Here is a 23,437-nt window from a genome sequence, read left to right as displayed (position 1 = left end):
AAAACGAGAAAAAAATATATTTTTTTACGTTCTCGTCTATTCGCTTCAGACGCTCTCCTCTTGATGGATTTTCCTCCAATTTACAACTTTCTGAATATTGATTCTAAAAATTGTTTAAGTTTGAATGAACATTTTCTCTTGTCATTGGAGGGGAGGTATGTTTACTGTTTTGACAGATTTAATTTCTTTTTTTGGGTGTTTATTCATGTTGTTACGGTCTAAAACGGTAAAAAAAAAACATTTTTATGGGTGAAATATGAAAAACAACGAAATCCTTTTAAAATCTTTTTTTATTTAAAATTCACTTCCTTTTTGTTTGTGAAAACAAAATAAAGAGTGAGTGTCTGTGACGGCACGATATTTTGACAACTAAAATACGACATGCGCAGTTCCATATCTGCATTTACGTGCCATCTGCATCTTAAACTAAGCAGTAAAACTAGGGCAATGGGTTTTTGCGCCATCTACACCTTAAACTAAGCAGCTCCCATACAAATCGTCGCTGAAACCAGAAAAGTGTGTAACTCCATTTTAGCAAATTTTAAAGGAGAGCATTAAAACCTGATCGTTTTGAAGCCATTTGTATGAGATTCCATTCTCTAATTTGCTAATAAAATAAAAACTATGAACTTTAAGGGGATTCCCACTTTAAGGAACGGTAGATATTAGGTTTGACTAACAGATGGCATTCAAATCCAATTTTCGGAAAATTTGGAGTTACACACTTTTCTGGTTTCACCGACGAAATTACATTGTATATACAGTGACGAGCAAAAGTGGTCAAATGTTTTGCCTTTTTTGAAAAAGTTGTTTAAAACTTAGTGTTCTTTACATAAATTAAATCGTTTTTATTTTATTATTTTTCTATATTATGCCACCATTAATTTTCCTGATTAAAATTTTTAAAAATGCTTCATTGTCCAAAAATGGAGAGTGTCATATTGGTATTTGGACTTGACCAATTCTGCTCGTTTTGGAAAAAGGCTTTTGTTTCAATAAATTGAGTGTACTAGAATTAATTTTTACCACTTTTAACCACTTTTAACAATGCCTCGAGATAGGATCTATTAATCTGTGAAGAAATAATTTTAAAATTCGGTCGTATTTCAGCTTAATGGAAAGCTCAAAGCTCATCGCTTTTAGACTTGTGTTTTTTTACTGCGCTTACAATTTATTCAAAAATTTCAACAGATTTTCAGCCAAAATGGGTCAGGGCCTTATGCTGACTACGCAACTGTCTTAAATTTCTGATTTCCGAAGCAATATTTGACAATTTTAAAGGTTTTGGTGGGGTCTTCATGTAGTTGAAAAATGATATCACACGACACGGAGTCTTCTTTTGCCAAAAAAAACTTGTTAAATTATACCGTTTTATATCAAGATACATTTTCCTCTCCATCATATCTTCAAATTTTATCAAAGGTCGGGAACTCCCCCCAAAAACTCAAACAGAACATCACCAAACCTTTTTTTTAGTCAAAAATCGTTAGGTTAGATGAATTTTTACTAAAACTTTTACTAAAACCTTAACTATAACCACAAAAAAGAATCAATAACCAATGGGAAAAGTAGATTGGATTGTCGAGAACACAGAAGAAATAGAATGCAAATCAAGTTACTATCCAAAAATGGAAAAAACATTTCAGCACTATCAAGTTTATAGAACGGACATAAATTATTATGGACTCAAGAATATTTTCCGGTGTTATCTTGTAGATTGCTAGCTAATTTTGAAAAAACAATGTACAAGCGAACCTATCCTGATATAAAACGAAACAATTTACCAAGTTTTTTGGCAAAAGAAGACTCCGTGTTGTCTGATATAATTTTTCAACTAGATGAAAACCCCACCAAAACCTTTAAAATTGTCAAATATTGCTTCGGAAATCAGAAATTTAAGACAGTTGCGTAGTCAGCATAAGGCACTGACCCATTTTGGCTGAAAATCTGTTGAAATTTTTGAATAAATTGTAAGCGCAGTAAAAAAACACAAGTCTAAAAGCGATGAGCTTTGAGCTTTCCATTAAGCTGAAATACGACCGAATTTTAAAATTATTTCTTCACAGATTAATAGATCCTATCTCGAGGCATTGTTAAAAGTGGTTAAAAGTGGTAAAAATTAATTCTAGTACACTCAATTTATTGAAACAAAAGCCTTTTTCCAAAACGAGCAGAATTGGTCAAGTCCAAATACCAATATGACACTCTCCATTTTTGGACAATGAAGCATTTTTAAAAATTTTAATCAGGAAAATTAATGGTGGCATAATATAGAAAAATAATAAAATAAAAACGATTTAATTTATGTAAAGAACACTAAGTTTTAAACAACTTTTTCAATAAAGGCAAAACATTTGACCACTTTTGCTCGTCACTGTATGTTCCTATAGTACTCTCATGAAGTAGAATTTTCTGTTTTGCGTCGCCGCCGCTGGGATCGCTAGTTTATTTTTTATTTAAACCTTATGCAGAAAATTGAAATACAGATCTACCAAAAGATGTCGCTAAAGTATTTTCTTCGATTGATAGTAGAAATATATATACAATGCAAATTATCGAAAATGTTTAGCCGAAAAAAAAGGGTTCCATACAAATTATCGATAACTTGTATGGGAATTTTATCTCGACTAAAATTTAGCTCGATCTGCGTACCAGGCCGAAAGGTATAAAGCGTTTAATACCTTCCTTTCGACAGTAGATGCCCTCACAAACCAGTTTGTACTTTGAATTTAACTATGATTTTGGTTTCTGTATGAACTAGATTGAGCTATCTGAGCTTAAATAGCTCACTCTAGACAACCACCTTTATAAATATGTACAGAAATAAAAATAAAGGTTCGTGTTTTGAATTTAATGTATAAATTTTATGCATTTATTAAGGCTTAACTACATACACCACTTTTTGAAGAAGGACAAAAGTGAAAATATTTTTTTTCTGGCTAGCGCATTTTTTTTTGTGAAAAAGAGTAAATAGTTTTTTAAAGTCTGGTACGCAGATCGAGCTAAAATTTAGCCGAGATAAAATTCCCATACAAGTTATCGATAGTTTGTATGGGATCAATTTTAGCTCGGCTAAAATTTTTCGATAATTTGTATGGGAGCAAAAATTTATCTCGAACTGCGTACCAGGCTTGAACCAAAAACTAAGCTTTCTGCATCATTCGTTTTAATTTTCCAGCTCTAAAAACTATACAAAAATGCGTTTGAAAATTTTCACTTTTGTACTTTTTCACTTTTTGAGCCAATGTAGTTAAGGCTTTAGCCTAATTGAGCACTTAAATTCGTTTGAGCAAAACTCCACAGTTGAATGTGTTGGTGCCATTTAAAATGCACGGGAAAACTACCACATATAAGAACTCTCATAGCAGCTTGTAGGGTGACTGAAGTCGCGTCTCTAGGTATTCTTTTTTCACCGCCATCAACTTAGCGGTGAGAATTAGTGGGGAATTTCAAAAATTTTTATGCAAACAATTAGGTGACAATTAGGTGAAATTTAGTGAATCAATTTTACAATTTGGTGAATCATAGTTTAAAAGTTATTAAAAAATTACGTAAGGCGTAAAGTTAGCAGCATTTGGTCATGAATTTCAAAAAAAAAAATATCTTCATAATTCAGTGTCAATTTAGTGAATCGTATTGGATCAGTTTTATAATTTGGTGAATCATAGTTTATTAAATAATAACTTAAATTGAAAAATTAACAAACGTAACGTAACGTAAAAAAGCATTTGTTAATCATGGACACAAACCTCACGAATGAAAATGGTAGAGTTCAATCCACCAAAACTGAACCTAATTTCAGATTTTTTCACATTGAACGCACTTAATATACACATTATGCATAATATAATGACAATGTTCAGGTGACGTTTTTCATTTACAAGGTAGACTTTGAAAAAACAAAAAGGGTATTCATGTAATGATAGAATTTTCCACTTTGCAGAAAAATATAAATATCCGCAAACGGTTTACGTGAACACCCCACAAGAAATATTTGTGTAAACAGCTGTTTGTTAAACGTCAAATTGAACTTATAAAAAAGTCAAGCTAATTTTATAAATAGATACTATGCAAGAATAAAAAACTGTAATTTGTAGAGATGCCGCGAATATTCGGCCACTATTCGGTATTCGGCCTATTTTTTTGGTATTATCAAATGGAGAAGAAAAAATACGTAAATTTTTTATACCAAAATGTGTGTTTTATTAAAAAAATGTAATTTTAGTACTTAAAATCCACTAAAGGCAAGTTGTGGTGAATAAAAAATATTTGTTCGGCATTTGTTGGTATTAAACGATTACGTTTATCTTCGTAGACTATTTCTGCTTCGGAAAATAGTCTTTCGCTGTAAACACTTGTCCCAGGAGACGAAAGCGTGTTGAGCACCACTTGTATGGGTCTGTCCCTAGATCTTGGTGAGCAGTCCTCATATATAATTCGATTTCGTTTTCGATTCCAGTTTTAACTGCATCTTTATCAGTTTGTATGTATGGCAGAGGGCGTGGTTCAGCACACTTGTTTTTTTTTATTCCTCGGATATCGAATTTTAAATTATTGTTTATTGTTTCTATCTATTTCGGTAAAAAAAAATTTAATAAAGCATACACATACACACTGAAAATCTATATAAAATTTCCTATCGTTTTGTGTATGAATTTACGCCACTACGGTTTTTATGGGCCGCGTATTTTGTATTACAAAATAAGTGTTCGCCGTTTTATTACATGATGTTGTTGGGAATTTTTAACCCACATATATTCTTGGGACAAAGAATACAATTTTTGAAATTACCAACGTTTTTTCGGAGTGTCGTTGGGCGAATATTCGGTATTCGGCCAAATCAATGTTCGCGGCATCTCTACTTTTAACTTCAAAAATTTGCGAATAGGTTATAAAGGAGAGAAATATCTAAGCTTCATTGGGTATTGCAAAAGCAAAAAATGTGGAACCAATAGATTAGGCTCCACAGAAAATGAGCCATAGATAGGAGAAGATTTAAAATTATTAATAAGAACAACCAACACTCGAAAAGAAAATTACCATGAGAGGGTGTACAATAACATCAAAGGAGCTGAAAGGGAAAAAATTAGACAAGAGCTTATAGGACAGAGTGTCGGGAAATACTTAGAAACGTTGGTGTCAGAAAATGTAGAATTTGGGCAAGATTTGCCAACTAATATGTATAAGACCTGGAAATGTTTACAGGCAATTTAAAATGGAAGGTGCAAAAATAGTTCAAAATATGAAGCCAAAAGAAAAAAACCGATCCCATAAAGGCAATACAAAAAAGACCCCAAAAATCCACAATATGTCGAAGCAATAAGAGAAATTAGCTGCTTCAATTTGTATGTAATTTACTTTACTAATGACCAGCTCCACACTTATCGACAGTACTTACGTACAATGGGCGAAAAGTCGGAAACCGCAATCGATGCCACTGATAATTATTAAAAAATTTGATTTATTTGGAGGTAAAAGAACAGGCCACATTTTTTTATACACCGTTACCATCAATTTTGACAACAAAACTTTACCGGTAAGCCAGGTGATAACCGAGTGTCATGACACAGGTTTTATTACATTTTGGCTTGACCGATGGATGCGCATAGGGAAATTAAAAACTCCGCCCCAAGCCATATGTGACTACGGCTGAGCTATTTTGATGGACATGTGTCGGTCTTTTGATAACATGTCACTTAAAGCGTATGTAGATGCATGTTTTGCATGGCCAATTAATGAAGAGCTTCAATGGATTCACGTAAGACCATTTAAAACGTTAATTCGCGTGGATGTTGCCCATGTTATGGCGTAAGCATCACGCTGGGATTGTTGGCCTTACTAAAAAACTTTTAAGATCAGATTTAAGAAAATATATTAAACATGACATGATATTCCTTATTTTACTTTAATAAAACTTTTACTATAATAAAACTTTTATTAATAATCATTAACAATTAAAGCTGCTCCTGATAATAAAATTGTATCCACACTTTCGTTTGTTACAATATCAACATAACAAATAAGATTTTCCCTAGCGGCATTTGAATATAACGGTATTTGATTTTTTCCACTTCCCATTTTATACTTTTCAACATTGTTGTCAATCTTTCTAAAAGTCATGTAAAACTCCTCAGATTTATCACCATTTTGGGCCAAAGTTGACGAAACAATTAATTTTCCATTCAGAAATTGCGCACCATCGATCTAGAAATAAAAAAAATATTATAATCTAGTACAATTTAAAAAAAAATTGTTTTCTGGAAATGCACATCACTAGTAGAAAAATTTATCGAAAAATCGATTACTTTAAATGCACATCACTAAGAAATGTCAATTTTATTTGACAAGTAAAATTGAGAAATGTCAGCAAATTTTTGAGAAAAAATGTTGTGAATCTTAACAAAAATTCAATTTATTATAAATTAATAAAACTAATAAAAGCAAAAATGGATATAAAAAGAGAACCAGGTGTGCAACAAACAAGGCAAAAGGTAAAAACGTAAAGCAAGAAAACAAATTTCATGTCTAAAGTAAACGAAAAGAAAAACATGTATTCGTGGTTTGTTTACAACTTTTGTTTTGTTTATAAAGTGATCAATAGAAAAATGGCTAATTAGGCACATACAAAATAAATATAAACTCTTATTTACCTTAACAGAATCTATTTTAACAGCAATACTGTCACTGGACACTGATCCACTGGTCTGCAAAATTAGATTATTTGAAGACTGTTGAAGCTTCTTTGAGTTAGCAAGTTTCAAGCAGGCCAAAAATGTCTCACAACTAAAAACTGTGCTCAAGTTTATGCTCTCAATAAACTCTAAACTTAGTTCTGATTTAAAACGACGCTCCGCTTCATTTGATTTCATTATCAAGGCTTTTAAATAGTCAATTGTTGTTCGTGGACCGGACCAAATTTGTCTCCATGATAGTGGAACCTATGGGAAAAATAGTATAATAAGACTTGACTGAGAATATTTAAAAAAGTTGTTTAAGTAGGTACCTGATTTTCAGCTAAAGTTGTTAAGATATTCGAATCGAAATGAATTGATATGTTCTTTGAATCTCTGAGTATAATGTGGACATTTGATAAGGTATTGTGAACTTCCTGCAATTTAAGAAATCAACTCGTTAAAATTAAAAAGAGGTACTTTTACTACTCAAGGGCAAGGCTATTTGCAATCAATCTATCAGCAAATAGGCAATTTGTTGAATCTAAAATTAAATAATAATTTATGTTGTACATTAGACTGATTCAACAAAAAAATTATTCATTATTGTTCATACTTATATCCCATATGATTTTCATGGGAAATATTGTGTTTTTGAGTTTTGGAATCTTATAACTTATAATTAAATAATTTTAAAATAATTTTTAGTTGGAAAAATGGATAATTCGAATTTATTGAAAAATTTTAATTCAATAGTATTAGGAGTTTGACAGTTAAATAAAAGGATTTTTGAAACCAAAAAACAACATAGAATACGAAAAATTTGCCAAATTTTTTAAAAAACCTAATAATTTCGTCAAAAAATTGAAAAAAAAAAATGAAGAAAAAATTACGTTTTATAACGTTGAATAACTTCGAAACGGGGCGGTTTATCAAAAAAAAATATTAAGAGTGATTTTCGATAGGCTGCATCTCAGTTAAAAATGATCGTATCATGACAAAACAAGAAGTATGTATCTGAAAACTACATTCTTCTAGTCTTAGAATTTTTTCAATATTTTATTTCAAATGGTGAAAGAGCAAAATCATTGATAGCCCAGTAATTTTAGGCATTTTTTACCCCAATCTGCGGAAAAATTCCTACTGGGCTCGATTTTGGTATAGACCTTCGTTACGGCGCGGATTTACAGAAAAATGCATAAGGCAATATTTGTAGATAATTTTATGACGAACAGATTTTCCATAGACCCCTATTGACCTACGAGCAACAGGTCACGAGATATATGCGAAAAACTGATTTTCGTGACTTTTTGACCTCTATAACTTCTAACGCGGACGCGATATCAATGCCGATTTTTCACATCTTCATAACAACGCCGTAACGAAGGTCTATACCAAAATCGAGTCCAGTAGGAAATTTTCCGCAGATAAAACCTAAAATTAGTGGACTATGAAGACAATGCGAAAACTTGTTCTGATAAAATAATTATTAAATTTAGAAAGGCTTTAATTAAACTTGAAATTTCTTTTTCTTTCAAACTTGTACGATTTTTTTTTAGACTCTAATATTAGTCATCAAACCAAAAACCATAGTCTTGATTTTGACTTCACAAAAAAATCAAGGATTGATTTAAGAACTTCCTTTAATTTTCTACAAAGAAATAAAGTTAAAGAACGTTAATTGGAAAAAAGTCAAAAACGTAAGCAAAACTGACAATTCAACGTTGTCCAAACCCATAAAAAATTAACTCCAACACGATCAAATGATAAATTGGATTATTTAATAGTAAATTTTGGCCAGTTTGTATTATTTTTTTTTTTCAAGCAAACCTCAACAATTCCAAGAGTAACATCTTTGAACTTGGAAATGGTTTCGTTTATAAATGTTCATAAAATGTTTTCATAATTTTAAAGAAATATTGATATTTTATAAAATAATGTGGTTTAAAATGTGTATTTTCTATTTTTAAGAGCATAGTTTAAGCGCATATTTTTCGTTTTTAAGTGCATGAAAATCCTATCCCCAGGCGATTAAAATGAGGCTTCATCATTGAAGCTTAAGATACCCGAAATAAATTTGCAAAGTAACAGATTTCTTATGAAACAGTTTTTCTATTCTGAGGGATTGAACTTTTGAGATGAGATAAACCATAAGCCACTCTTTCGCAGTTGTGAATGACTTCTAATCACTTTTTTATAAGCAAAATCAAATTCTTTTGAGTTTATTTGTACATTTGATTAATAAAAATAACGTTTAAATTTTCAAAATAAGGAAAAGTAACCAAAATCGGTATGAAAAGTTTTTTTTACTTCTAATTTTCCCTTGGTTAATCTTAAATTTAAAATTTAACTACTAATTCAAAATTCAACAGTCGAAGAAGTTATAAGAACCTTGCATATCCTTAAAAAAATAGGAGATTACAAAAATATTAATTATATACAATACCGTTCAATTTTGCTGCCGAAACACCTTTTGCTGAATAAATATTTATACCACATAGTAATGCTTACCTGAAAGCATTGTCCACCTCGCTTCATTTCAGATACAACAAACGCTTCCCATGGCGTTGAAGCCTTGAATTCTTCTACTTCTTTTAATGTTTGAAGAACGGTAGATTTCTAAAAATAAACTTTTTGCTAAATAAAAATCTACTTTAACTGTTCAATAAACTTACCCCTGCTAGTTTTTTCCATACCATCAAAATAGGTCTTATACGTTTGTCCATTCTATTATGTTCCTCATTTTTAAAATAAGCAGTCCGCAAAGCTTTGATTATATTTCTAGAAAATATAATATCCCTCGAAATATTTGAATGTGGCGAAAGCTTAAATGTATCTGGCTCGTCCATATCAGGAAATTTCATGATCGCATTCATATACTCCTGTATATTAGAAGTTGTTGGTATGGTCGTTTTCGCATTTAATGGGCTCCATCGATTACTTGTCGAATCAGAGTTAAAAAACTCTTCCAAGTATTTTTGTAAAACTAACAAGTCTCGATTGTTGCTAATGCGGCCTCCATATGCAACATTCTCGCATAGTTTTTGTAATATTTTCCAATTTATGCGCCCACTTGAAATACTATTTTCAAGCCATTGAATAATTTCAATCGCCGAACGAAGATCTGAATCTCCAAACTCATACCATTTTGACCATCCTTGAGGAATATATTTTCGACGCTCTTGCAGCACCGAATTCAGAACAAACAGTACTATTCTCAATTTGGTAATTTTTGCATCCTTACTTTGATTGACAGCCATTCCAATCAAGTACTGCTGAATTAAACGTCGAACTTTGTTCTTCAATCCGTTTGGAAACTCAAAAAGTACTTTGACAAACTTATACATAACTGCTTCTGAAAAACCTTTCATCGATTCACAAATAATCCACAAACGAAAGTCTTCGGACTTCTTCATAGTCTCAAGTTCTCGATCAAGGTCTGTTAGCCAATTAGGAATCAAATGTACATTCTTTACACAAATCCATTGTCCAGACTCTGCTGATCTGCGAATTGATTCAAGAGTTTTTCTCTCCATTCCGCGGCCAATTGAAAGCTCTGTATATTTCCCAGCTCCTAGCCTCTTCAAAGCCAAGTTTCGAATTTCCACAGCTGGATCACTTTCTGGCTGAGTGATAACCAAAACTGGTTTATTCGACGAACTTTCTTCAGTAAGCTGTTCCATCGTAGGCTGCATTACCGAATCAATAGACAGTCCCAAAATTTGCGATGCTGTTGAGCTCAGAGTCTGAATGATGAGATCTGGTCGTAGAATTTGAGCGATCAATACCTTTTGGAATGCCTTAACATCTACCGGAATTTGATTAGTATTTTTTTCTTCTACAAACGGACGCCAGAGCCTATCATTATTAAGTTGAAGAGAGGTTTCAAGTTCTGGGCATTGTGTGAGAAGAATGGTCAGCTTTGTTTGTGCATCTCCATCAATCCAAGATGGCAAAGCGAAACGTGATGAACCATCACTGCTAGTCATGAAATTCGTAACGAATAATTCCCATTCCTTTTGAGTTATTCGGTCTGGGTATGCGTTTTTACAGACAAAGATCGCCAAAGTTATATGCGATTCTCTTGGAGTTGAACGGGCTAGATACTGAAAAGTAGTTCTCACCAAAGATGCATAGATTTTCGTTTCATCTGTGTCTTCGACAGACTCTACACTCTTTAAAAAGAGATTCATAAAAACTGCCGGTGATACCTCATAGAGCTTATTAAGTCCCATATAAAAATTAGCTGCGTTCGAGCACAATACCTGAAATTGGTTGTACTCCTCCAATAAACTGTCTCTTACAATAGCTGATTCTTTTAATGACTTGTCAATATGGCTACTGCTCTCTTTGACTTCATTTAAGGTTTTTAAAAGCTTTTCATTCTTAAGAATATCACCCTGCGCTTCAGACAATTCCTGTAAAAGTTTATCCTCCAAATCTATTCTTTGCTTTAAGAGAACTCCCTCGTTTCTGAGTAAGTCCACGCGTTTCTTTTCCAAATTGGGATTCTTCAAAATGATTGTTTTTGATATAAGTTGATCGGTTAATCCAACTGTTGTCACAGTAAATGGAATACAAGTACAATAAGTTTTGGTTTCCATTGCGATGCTTAGTTTATCGGTTTTTGAAAACATTACAAGCTTAAAGTTTTCATGTATATCCACTAACTTTCCCCCAACTTCCAACAATTTCTTACCAAATTTAATGAAAAAATTTGCTTTTACCAGTTGCAACAAGGGTGGTCGAAGGTCTTGGCACTCTTGAACGATAAGGATCTTTCCAAATCTCACCGCCAACTCAACGGTGTAGGGAAATCGGTCATTATTTTGTGTTGTAACTTCAAAGGATTTGTTCTTATTGCGTAGATATTCTTGAAGCCAGGTATAAGCCATTTGTGAGGGATCGATTACCAGAGGGATAGGACAAGTGGCAAACGGAAGGTCAATCATTTGGGCTAAAATAGCTGCGTTTTCGATGACTTGGGCATCACGAGCTAGACCCATACTCTCCCAAATAATTTGTTCCTGATCCGAAAGAAGATTTTTTGTAATGTTGAATTGCGGAATATGCATGTCAGTTGTTAAATAATCAATTACAGATCTAAAAGTAACATAAAATAAAACATTATAATAGCGTTATACAGAAAAACACTTACAATCTCTTTTCAAAGCTCAAATGAGAGCAATAATTGATAGCCAAAGATAAAAGCAATGACTTAGTGTCCAATGTCTTATAAGATTGATTATATTCTTCGAGTTGTACGCTCCACGTTTGAAACTCAGAACTCAATTTGTCCACTAATACTTCTGCTGAATTCAGTGTAGTCCTTGCTTCTTCCAATTTTAACTCCAACACAGCTGCTTCCTGTGTGTATGCATTCAAACGGCCAGATAATTCTTTTACTCGTGCATCAACATCATCCAATCCTGTCATCAATGACTTCATTTCACTGTCGGCAACATCAAGATTCCGTTGGAGCTCATTTTGTTCTCTCTCCAGTGGTTTTATGCTCTGTATGACTTTGGAATATCTGACACTGGCCTTGACCCAGGTAGCCAATGGTGCAGCCGCGACTGAAGCACGTTTGGCATTTCGTAATTCAAACGAATCAGCTTTAGATTGGAGTAATTTTTCAACTGCTTCACAGTTTTCTGGACTGATTCGACCTGGATCCAGCGATCGAATATCTTCTTTGACACCTCGTTTGGCCAAAAACGTCTTCATACTGTTCCAAGACGTATCTCTTATACCCATCAATCTCAAAACTCCTTCGAGAATGTCTCTTATAGCTTCCGGGGGAGCGCGCAATGATCGAATTTCAGAGAGAGCTTCGGATTTAATTTGACCAACAGCAGCACTAGCTTCTTTAAGTATTGGTTCTACCTCGCTTAGTTCGATTTGAATTGCACGTTGACGCTCCTTTAGCTTTTCATTATTCACCTGTGCCTGCTTCTTAAGTTCCAACATGCTTGATTTTTGCTCGTTTGCATTTCGCATTGTGACTGAAATCATTTCCAAAGCGTCATTTGCTAGTTTTCGTTTTTCAGCGAGCGCTTCTTCCTGCGATCCAGCATTTGACTTGAGAGTTGCAACTACTTTGTGAGCTGATGCAAGTTTACTAACACCCATCTTTAAATTGTAGGTTATAAGTTATTGCTTTCAAAGGAAATAAATCTTGAATTACCTGTAATTTATCTAAGCGTTTATCAATATCCTGAGAGAAATGACAATAAATTGAAAAATATGATCGAATCAACTGATAAAAACGCTTTGGAGATTGTTGTTGGATAAGGTCATTCAGGACATGCGAAAAGTATGAAGATACTGGAACTGCATCTTCCTTGCCTTCACATAGAGATTCAATGAATTTTTTTGGCAACATTCCTGCAGTTTCGGAGGACATTTCTCTAACACAAAGAAATTCCATGTTTCTATAAAGAGCTGGATAAATGTCAAAGTATTCGTTTGTCTTTTCGCTAGTTGGATCCAAGACAAGAACAAAATGAAGATTTCTTTTAGAGCCTAGAGTGAAAGCATATAAAAAACCTATGCTTATGCTTTATTGAGGACCACTTACGTTCAATGAAATATGAACCCATTGAGTCTTGATATCCTTCCAATTGTGCATAATGTTTTAACGAACTGGCCATTGAATCCAAATCATCTCCAAACAAATCCAAAATTTCGCTTCCTTCAAGAATTGCTTCGATTGGTTTCATTATATCTGGTAAATGAGTAATCCAGCAATGGTCGATAAGCAAACAGGTACATTGATCTTCTAGAGCAGCTGTTTGCATAGCCTTTAACAATTAGAAAAGCCAACAATTAAGAGAAAACTTAAAATAAATTCATACCAGTTTCAAATCATTGTAAAAATCTGCAAGATTATACTCCTTCACTCCTTGGGGAAGGAGAACTTTTGCTTGCAATTGTGTTGAGGCGATATATAAAGCGTCTATATGCCTGCCACTTGGTTGTGCTATAATCATTAAATGAGTATTTGGTCTGGAAATTGTTCGTGCAATTTTCGATGATTGCTCTAATAATTCTTTTGTAATAGGCTCATCTATGATGTATGTTTCCGAATCTGGAAAATATTGTAATTTAATATTTTTAAGATTTAATTTAATATAAACAAACTGCAAATAGCTATTAATCTCTGAACTTCTTCCATCCACTCATCGTGGGCAAGTGCCATTAGCAAAGAATCTTTCGGTGATTTCGGAATGAAAAATATTTTCTATAAATATAGAAAATCATTTAGCATTAATCATGTTTGGTTTGGTTGGTTGTTTATTAATTTGCTTTATTTAACCTCTTTTCCGTAAAACTTTCGCATTGTATCTCTTAAGATATCGTCGAATTTTTCGACGTCTTCATTGGTTGCAAGACGGTCTTTAAATATCGAAACCAGCTCACAAATGAGAGCCTAAAATAAAATTTTGAATTATCTTCTTTAAATAAATCTTTTTAAATAGGTTTTAATATATTGAATGTAGCGATTTAAAATAAAAATATAATTGGATTAACATTTGTTTTTGAGTCGTAGAATGTTTCAACGGCATGATGCTTCAAACATTTCTTTTGTGATAGGGAGAAATCAGTCACTCAACCTTTGTTAAGGTTCTCAATTAATATGTTGTCACGAAAACAGAAATAATTTGTAAAAATCTGTTTTTAATTTTTGTTGTTGATAACATACAACATCGTCGCCCTAGTATTGGAGTGCGGTATACCCATGTTTTCGAAGGTGCTCTTTTCAAATCTGTTATCCGTTTTTTTCTATCTTTTTTCGTTGCTGAGATATTCACCTATTAGTTGACGTAAACAACAAATTTTGACATTTACTTCGAATTTTTCATAAAAATTTTGAGAATTGTTTTGAAGTAGATACGTTATGTTTTTTTTTTGACGTACGTGTACATGAATAAAAGAAACTTCTGATTTACATGGCGTATACGGCAAACTCATTTTGGACAAAAATGTATATATTTTGAAAACTATGTATAAAAAAGATTCATTTTTACTATACATCATACTTAAAAATCAAAAAATGCCAGCGATTTCCCAAAAATGTAAAAAATGGCGTATACGGCACTTGAATACTAGAGCAACGATATGTATGTAGTTCAAAAACAAAATACTTTTCTTATGGTATTAAGTTTTTTCCAAGTTAATTAAAGAAAAAAATGGTAAAACTAAATGTTTAATAATCATTATTTAAAAAAAAAAGTGCTCGAGTGGATATAAAATATTATGGCATATTTACCTCATTAAATGAATCTTCTGGATAATTGTTCAATCCCACTATGAAATTCATTATAATCTTTGGCGTAAATTGATAATGAGCAAAACCTTGAATCACATTGAAAGTTTCTTGAATCTAGAAAAACAAAAAAACATTGGCCAATAAAGATTTTCAATACAATTTGCAAAGTTAACCTGTGTAAAAAAATCTAACAAACATCGGGCAAGGTCCATTGAATTTGGTGGATTTTTAAATCTCATCAAAATTGGTTCTAGGCGATTTTGAACAATTGATTCCATATCACTTGTCAAAGGGAAGCTAACCCTCAAAAAATTATTGCACGACAAAAATCGTGGCGATATTCTTTTCAACCGAGAATTTGAATCTGAAATTGATCCACAAATCTGTATTCCAGAAACATTTATCCATTCCAAGTTGTCGTCATAAAATCCATTTCTTTGAAGAAGTTGTAAAATAAATTCAACTACTTCACTTGTTCCCCATGCATCTATATGACAAAGATCCAAATTCTTGAAGAAAAGAATAACTCGAACTTGTTGCGGTTTATATTCTCTTCCTTTTAAACCCGTTACAGTAACACAACTCTAAAATTATAAATTAATTCAATGCTATATTTCTTGTATACGTAGGATAAAGCCTGTCTTACTTGTTTAAGAATATGAAGAATATAAGCTGGTGTCAGTTGTGTACTGCAATTTATGATTTTCAGCACATAACCACCATATTCACTTACTGCTTCTTGAATGAGCAGGGACTTGCCACATCCCGAAGGTCCAACTATAAGGAACGGTTTTGAGCAAGGTGTATCTAAGAAAACACGCAAAATCTCCAAATAAGACTTCACTTGGTCGGTTCTAATGAGTTGAATCTCAGTATTTTCAAGAGAAAAATCAGATTCAAATAATTCAATTGCATCACGATCTTGATTGTAATAGGTCAAATGGCTCTTAGAGGGGTTTGGTGTATACACATTTGATAGTTCGAAAATATAGTTTGCGAAATCGTTGTGTTTTTCCGGAGGTAAAAATCCGCTACAACTTCGCAGAAGGCAGATACAGAACTGTTCTTTGCTTTGGATATGAATCATGTTGGTAAGAAGTGACCAAGTTAGAGAGATTCTAGCCAGAGATGGTAAAGAGCTGCAAGTAAATTTAATGTAAGTCAGACTTTCTGCAATAACTACAGATTTTCTTCTCACTGGAGATATTCTTTTTCCACCCAATTAATAGCTGGTTCGAAGTAATCCTTGCAATACGATCGGATGAGGTCACTATATTCTTCTTTGGCCAAATGCGCATCCAAAATAATCTCTCTTGTTAAATCGTCGGAACTAGAAAATAAGTGTAACATTTTATATTTCGTCGTAATTTGATTGATCTTTTACCTTAAGTTAACAATTCCCATTCTTGATATTGTGGCTGGTGAAGCATGTGATAAGTCGTGTGTTTCAAAGATGAAATTAACATTATTTCCGAATTGTATACGCCAGCCTGATGGTAGGGTTAATAACCTTTGCAATAGAAAATAGTATTTTAATAAACAGGTTCAATAAGATTTATGAATTTTTGTATCTTTTTATTTTTTTACAGATGACAAAGGAAGAAAGAGCCGAAAAACGACGCAATGATCACATAGCACGTGAAAAGGATCGTGAACGAAAGCGAGCTAAAAGGAAGAATGTAGCTTACCGCCAGATCGAGCAAGAACGCGATCGTGAAAGGAAAAAAATGCTTCGCAGTGATACAACTTTTCGAACCTTGGAGAAAATTCGCGATCGAATGCGAAAAGAGAGGAAAAAATTTGGTCTTGAAATAGATAGCAGTGGAAATTTCACGACTGTGGGCGGAAGTTTGGTAGAACCTGAAATAATTGTGCCAGATGATAATGTTGCTGTTGTAGAAACTCTTCTTGAGCCTGAAGTTATATTATCTAGCGGGGAACCCCCTCTAGATGAAAATCTACTTGAACCCGAAGTTATCTTATCGACAAATGAATATAATCAACCACAAAATTCTTACAACCAGTTACCTCAACAGTATAATAATAATTTTATATACGAAAATCCCCCACAAAATCAATTTTAGCAAATTCATATTTATTTAAAATTCGATTTTTATGTTAAACTTAATCTTATCTACTTAAGTTCATTTTTGTGTACTTAAAAAAAAAAAATAAGCCCGACAAAGGCTAAACCTAGCTGTGTTCATATTAATTAAGTTGTTATTCATTTGGTCATTATAATTATATATAATATTGCTATGCATTTTTTACAGATTTTATTTGTTTATATTATATATGACTAGAATTATAAATAAAAAACTAGTAAATAAATAAATGCAACTGATTACGTCTTCAACTTTTGAGGTTTGACGAGCTTTTGAAATTTTGAAAAATGAAAATTAAAAGGCAATTGCAGAAAAATTCAGAGTACACCATTCAAACAATCAATCATCTCCCATCCATTATGGATTGGTCAGGGAAAGAGAAGAGTCAGCTCCTCTTTTCATTGTTGAAAACACCAAGAGGTAGGAGAAGTTATTGGTTTCACTATTTCGGGATTGGTTTCTCATAGCCGTAGCTTCCATTATGGTAAAAGAAAAAACTAATAACTAAAAATATGAGTTTTTTAAATAAATTTTTAACTAAATTATAGACTAATCTTTTGCGGATACCTACTTTTTTATAGCTTCCTACGTTTCAAAATTATATTTGAAAAACTAACATTTTCGACATTTAACCTTGAATAAATTTTTATGCACAGATGGGATTTTTGGGGACTTTTGAAAATTTACTTTAATCGATGTTTCAATGCTCTGTATGTACCAGTTTTCTGCTCAATGCGGATTGTTTCTGGGTTGAATGTCTATTTTGACCGGACTATAATGGGAGCAATTATAACACCGCAAATTATGTGTTTTTATATTTTTTTTTTAATTTTTTGTAAATATTGCGTCCTCCATTGCTCGTTTAAATTTTTTTAACATTAGAAAAAAAAACTAAAAATAAATACTTGCCAAGTTTTCAAACAATTTTGAAATTAAAAACTAACTATTCAATTTTAAAACCTAACCCTTTTTTATTCTAGCATTTTCATTTCAACAGGAGAACTCTTGGCTCGTTTTTTTAACAGTAATGTTTTTGTTGTGATAATATTCTACGTGAATCATATTAACTCGACTGAGAAGTAAAAGTTATACATCATTTTTAGAACTTTAAAAATTGCGGAAACTAATTTCGTTGTCGTTGGTCATATACCTACATTGACAAACATGAAGTATCTGAATAGCCATCACTCTAATATCCACTTAAATTCTGTGAAAACTGCCCGTTTGTATCTTTATAGTACTTTTTATAGCCAGGCAGGTATTGTTACAAATGATTACAAGACTTAAGTGGATTCATAATAGGTCTGTTTGGGTACCGCCGAAAACAGAAATATTTCTACTTTTTTCAAAAATATTGTATAAAAAACTACGTATGTATAGTTCCAGAGTACCCAAACAGGAATTGTTTTAAAAATGGTAAAAAAGTAACTAAATAAGTAAGTAAGTACCCAAACAGAACAAATCTTACATGGTATAAAACACCAGTCAAAAATATGGGTGCAAAATTATCTCATGGAAGTGAAACCAAAATAATCTGACCTCCAAAAAAATTAATATTTGTTATTCTCTTTTAAGCAATATAAGTATGTACATATGTGTGCAAATACAGGGTGATTCAGGAGTAATAAGCCAAAAAGCTAAAGCGTATAGGTTGAGTTGAGACAAGAAAAAAAACGTATGGAGAGGGGGGGGGGGTCTACGTCTATTCCCCTTCGTTTAGCGGGGAGGGGCAATTTAAAAATTGGCTTAATTTGGAAAAGAAATTGTTTAAAACCAACGGTTACACCTACAATTAAGTGCTTTACCTTTTTGTAAAGCCAAAACCATAGTAAATTTAAACAAAGCCATTTTATGGCACAGTTTTTGAAAAATTAATTTTTAAAATCAAAATTTTAAACATAAAAATTTCAAGCTAATTTTTTCAATATGTTATGTGTGATGCTCTTGTTTATTTTTAAACAAAAACAGAAAACCGGATTTAAAATATCTTGTCATTTTAGAGAAATTAACAAAAAACCAAAACTACTTTTTTCTAAAAAACCTCTATTCTTTATTTTTACGTGGCGGGACTACCCGAATTTTCGGGTATTACCCGGGTATACGGGTACCCGGTTGTTTAGTTACCAGAATAGCCGGGTACTCAGGAGGTACAAAAATGTATGCTAGCAAAACTAGATAAATACATTTTGTCATTCCAAACGTCAGTTTTCACTTTTGTAAACAGTGAAAAAAATAGTTTGGTAGCACAGATTTAAAACTTTTTAAAAAGTTAAGAACAGATAAATCTCCGGGCTAAACAACTAAGCCCAAGGGGCTAAGGTGTTGTTGTATTTAACATGGAAATTGCTTAACCCCGACTGCGTTTTTTTGTCCAGTTAAGAATGGTTGTAATAAAAAACACAATAATAACTCGTTTAGAAAATCTAAATACATGCAGTGACGCAGTTGCGCGAAGAACATGGATTCGAGCATATACAAGAAGCTTACGTACAAGATCTAAGACCTATAAGAGCATCTTGAGGAACTTAAGTAATAAAAAAATCAAAATATTTCATAAAATTGTCTGAATACACCAATAGAATCAATCTATACTGTATCAAGAAGCTTTAGTATATTTCGATACCTTCTCATAAGAATGTATTAAGCGACATTTTTTTTCGAAAACTACTTTGATGTGGAAATATACTATGAGTTGAGCGCCACATTTTGGTACCATTTTGGTTGTTCTATCATTTATACAAATGAAACTAGAGAGAAAATAAAATTGTGTAGCCCATACATTTCCTCACAGAATAATTTTGTTTTTTGCGTTTGCTGAACAATTTTAGAAATGTCGCTTAATACATTCTTACAGGAAGGTATTGATTTGTTGATTTGATTTGATTTTGTCAAATGTAGTTTAAGTTTTTGCAGTATCTAACATAACGATAACAGAAAATGGGCCTAAAGTTCAACCACCAAAATTACTAGATTATACTGTCACGTGTTAGTGTTACACGCATTTTAGAAATTGAATCAGTCTTTCAATCCCGGTTCTGCCATATCTGATGCTTAGTTAATAAAGCTTCACTTTTCCCAATTTCCTAATTAACGAGGGCACCAATGAAGTTTTATGGTCAAAGTGCAACTGATGATTGAAGAAAATCAGATTTTTAAACCAATTTTTATGGAGTTTTCAAAAGAAAGTCCTGAAAAAAAGCTGTAGTGAATGATATTGGACTGTCAGATCAAGCCACTTAAAACGACAGAGCTATATAAAAATAATGATATGTCCAAATAAAACATGAACTGTTTCGGACATTTGAGATAGTTTCAGTTAGGACTTGACCAACTTTTAAGCCTATCTTTGTCAGAAACAATTCATGTTTTATGTTTCCGAACCCGGCATTATTTTTGAAAATGGCGATTAAGCGTTACTTGCATTCGTAGAATGCAGTGTTAATTTTTTTTATTTCGGCATAGTTATAAATAAAATTATTTTTGAGAAAAAATTCATTTGCAACACTAGCTTCTGAGACTGTAAGATTTCGTACATCCCATATATTGTACCCTTTTATCACTATAAAAGCAAAACTTACTTGTTGTCATCCAAAACTGAATTCAATGCTTCAATCCACTCCGGATCAATACTGCCATCGCATATTATCCAAGAGTGAATGTTCGCTGGCTCTGAATTTACAGCCACAGCCGTTGTGGTTAGAACACCATCGGTCCATTGTCTTGTGTCGGCGTCAAGTTTACCCAGCAACTGCACACGACTCATAGATTTTGGACTAATAGTATGTGTCCGGATTGTGCGTCCATTTGCAGCTAAAGCCTGTCGCAACACATTGATGATGGACGTCTTTCCCGAACCTGGAGGGCCAACTAGCACCACCCCCATTCGTTTGACAAGCTGTTCATGAAGTTGAAGAGCCTTTTCAATTTGCCTGTCATTGGGACACATTCCGAGAGTGGCAAAGGATTCGGCAATGCGTTGCATCAGCGTTGAGCCCCGCTGAGTGGTGATTTCAATTTCGGGAAATACATTTTGCAATAACATATCGAATAGTTTGGTGTCTGGTTGAGTAAGCTTTGACATCGTGTTGGCGCGTAAGCACTGTACGACAATTTCCATTTCGTTGTTTTCACTGGATGCCAAAGAGGGGGATGTGGTAAACAGCTCACTACCGCAAGCAAGAAGGATAGTTTTTAGTTCGCGAAGGCCCCAATCGTAGTGACGTTGATTTGATAGCATCTTCTTGCACATATCAAAGAGTTCCACTATACGATCGCCGATTTCGTGTGCTGTTTTATAGCCCTCCACGAATAGCATGACTCGTGAAATCTCCTTGGGTTCTGGTTGTTGCATTACAATAGGTCTAAAAAGGGCTTGTATATTTCCCGGAAGCTTCTGACGACCACCATATTCCTCGCCAGCAGGATTTAGGGTGACAAAGATACCACAATGGTGATTGATTTTGACCTGAAATTGTTCAATGAAATTATTAGTTTGAAAACGAATATACTGTCAAATAAATGGAATTTACAGTTTTGTCTAAAATTTGTACTTGTTCCGATTTCTCTTTTAGTGCTATTTGAATGGGTTGAATCAACATGGAAATAGCGGATAGTGTTGCTTCTTGTAGGCGGTTGAACTCATCAAAACAGCCCCAGGCTCCACAACGTGCAAGGCCAGTGAGTATTAAACCCATTGCTTCCGAATCAATATTCTAAAGGGAAATATGAATTTAAGGAGTGTGTTAGTGTTATTGTTTGTACCTCGAACTCGTGTTTGGGTATTTTCATTATTTTGTCTTATAAAGAAAAAAGTACAATACAATTATTTGGATTCGAGGCGAGTTTTTGCAATTCAATTCCAATTATTTGCAATATGCTGTACAGGGAAAACTTTAATTTAAGTGTATTCATAGACACCCCACAGTTTGTGGGGGCAACCAACAACTCTTGGAAAATCATTTAAGAATCACCCCTTAATATCACTCCATAATAATTAAAATAAAGTTATTTCCTTTCAAATATTTTCCTATTCTCATTTCAAGCTAAGAAGATAAAAACCTATATAAATACAACTTTTTCTTCTGAAGTTTTATTCTTACCTCATCGCAATTAAACACCAGCACCAAACGTCCCATCTGAGCGCCCAATGCTTTTACACATTCAGTTTTTCCCGTTCCAGCTGGCCCAAATGGATTACCACCAAGTCCCATATGCATGGCTTGTGTTAAAATCAAGTAGCATTTGTGCGTTAAACTTGTACTAACCAATTGATTTGGATTTCCCAAAAACTCATATGAATATTCAAATTCGGCAAAAACCATCTTAATCACAATCCGCGAATTAGAATCCAAATAAAACTTCATCTGTTGCAACCAATGCCAATCTGAGACATTGGTAACATTGTACTGCACCAATTCCTCTACTATTGTCACATAATGCACCAAATCGAACAAAAGAGCTCTTAACTTCATTCGCATCAGCGAATCTTTGCTTTGATTTTTCATCTTTGAAAGTTTAGCAATTTCCTCATTTAGCGATTGTAGTAACTTTTGCAAAGACATCGAGCCAATCGCTCTTTCCGCTTGAACGGTAAAGTTAACCGCTTTTGCAATGCTCAACACCTGAACGGGATAAATCTCGATAATTTGCTCGTTGAAACTATTTACTTTTGCATAACACTGAACTATTTGGTCCTTGAGGGTGTCCTGAATCGATGTCACAAGCAAATTCAGCCAGTTCTAGAGAAAAAAGAAAGGTTTGGTTAGTGGTTGGGGGAGAAAGTATCTTTTGTAAAATATTATATCTTTGGATGAGAATATTCAAAGGTGAATTTCTTTATTGAATTGCAAAGGATAATTATCGATTAGCTGTGTATTTTTGACATTGCTTTCCTTATCTGCAGTTAGAGTTTACATTTATTACAAAAACAACATGCAGCTGCCGATAGAAATAGAAGCTAAATAGAGCTGCTGATAGAATTTTGACAAAGGATATTAATTTATTTTTACCTTTATCTTGGTGCTTGAATACTCTTGAATATTTGAATATTGAATAAATAAACTTTGAATTATTTTTTAAATTGTACATATTTATTTACTTTTTTTTTAAATAAATAATTTTTTTTTAATGAAGACGCAAGAACTAAAGGAAAATTAACTGAAAACACCGGCACACAAAAAAAAAGTTATGTACCAGGAACCAGACCTATCTTTCTATATGTTTTTGGGTCCGCTGAATTCGAATTTCAAGTCTGTTTTGCCTGAACACCCTTCAGTTTTGAGATAAATGCAAAAAACTCCAAAACAATCATAAAAATTCAAACAAAAAACAGCTCAAAACTGGAGGGTGACAGGGCCAAACGGACTTGAAATTCGGATTCGGCGTGCCCA

General features: G+C 33.1%; 2 protein-coding genes across 2 annotated transcripts in view; one reads left to right on the top strand and one right to left on the bottom strand.

Moving 5' to 3' along the window:
• Positions 1-5,921: 5,921 nt before the first annotated feature.
• LOC129905631 (cytoplasmic dynein 2 heavy chain 1) overlaps positions 5,922-23,437 on the bottom strand; it is a 34,981-nt gene continuing 17,465 nt past the window's right edge. Inside the window, exons 17-35 of the mRNA XM_055981159.1 lie at positions 22,148-22,786; positions 21,578-21,760; positions 20,627-21,513; positions 16,328-16,453; positions 16,142-16,273; positions 15,590-16,082; positions 15,117-15,527; positions 14,944-15,057; positions 13,990-14,103; positions 13,815-13,914; positions 13,529-13,761; positions 13,252-13,474; positions 12,859-13,196; positions 11,830-12,803; positions 9,347-11,774; positions 9,183-9,290; positions 7,004-7,108; positions 6,651-6,938; positions 5,922-6,204 (exon numbers count right to left, since the gene is read on the bottom strand). Of these exons, the coding sequence (XP_055837134.1) occupies positions 5,938-6,204; positions 6,651-6,938; positions 7,004-7,108; positions 9,183-9,290; positions 9,347-11,774; positions 11,830-12,803; positions 12,859-13,196; positions 13,252-13,474; positions 13,529-13,761; positions 13,815-13,914; positions 13,990-14,103; positions 14,944-15,057; positions 15,117-15,527; positions 15,590-16,082; positions 16,142-16,273; positions 16,328-16,453; positions 20,627-21,513; positions 21,578-21,760; positions 22,148-22,786 (8,163 nt within the window). The 3' untranslated portion in view covers positions 5,922-5,937. The remainder of the gene's footprint in view (positions 6,205-6,650; positions 6,939-7,003; positions 7,109-9,182; positions 9,291-9,346; positions 11,775-11,829; positions 12,804-12,858; positions 13,197-13,251; positions 13,475-13,528; positions 13,762-13,814; positions 13,915-13,989; positions 14,104-14,943; positions 15,058-15,116; positions 15,528-15,589; positions 16,083-16,141; positions 16,274-16,327; positions 16,454-20,626; positions 21,514-21,577; positions 21,761-22,147; positions 22,787-23,437) is intronic.
• Positions 6,361-17,278, top strand: LOC129905633 (uncharacterized). The gene is made up of 2 exons (XM_055981162.1): positions 6,361-6,491; positions 16,533-17,278. The coding sequence occupies exons 1-2, from the start codon at positions 6,447-6,449 to the stop codon at positions 17,025-17,027; spliced, it is 540 nt and encodes a 179-aa protein (XP_055837137.1). The 5' UTR covers positions 6,361-6,446; the 3' UTR covers positions 17,028-17,278.

This window comes from Episyrphus balteatus, chromosome 1, assembly GCF_945859705.1.
Source record: "Episyrphus balteatus chromosome 1, idEpiBalt1.1, whole genome shotgun sequence".
NCBI classification, from domain to species: Eukaryota; Metazoa; Arthropoda; class Insecta; order Diptera; family Syrphidae; genus Episyrphus; species Episyrphus balteatus.
The sequence above is the reverse complement of the archived record's forward strand: the minus strand, read 5'-3'. Positions and strand labels throughout refer to the sequence as shown.

Coding starts and splice junctions, on each gene's coding strand:
- LOC129905633 (XM_055981162.1), top strand. CDS start 6,447: ATGGATATAAAAAGAGAACCAGGTGTGCAACAAACAAGGCAAAAG. Junction 6,492..16,532: donor TGCAACAAACAAGGCAAAAG/GTAAAAACGTAA, acceptor ATTTTTTTACAG/ATGACAAAGGAAGAAAGAGC.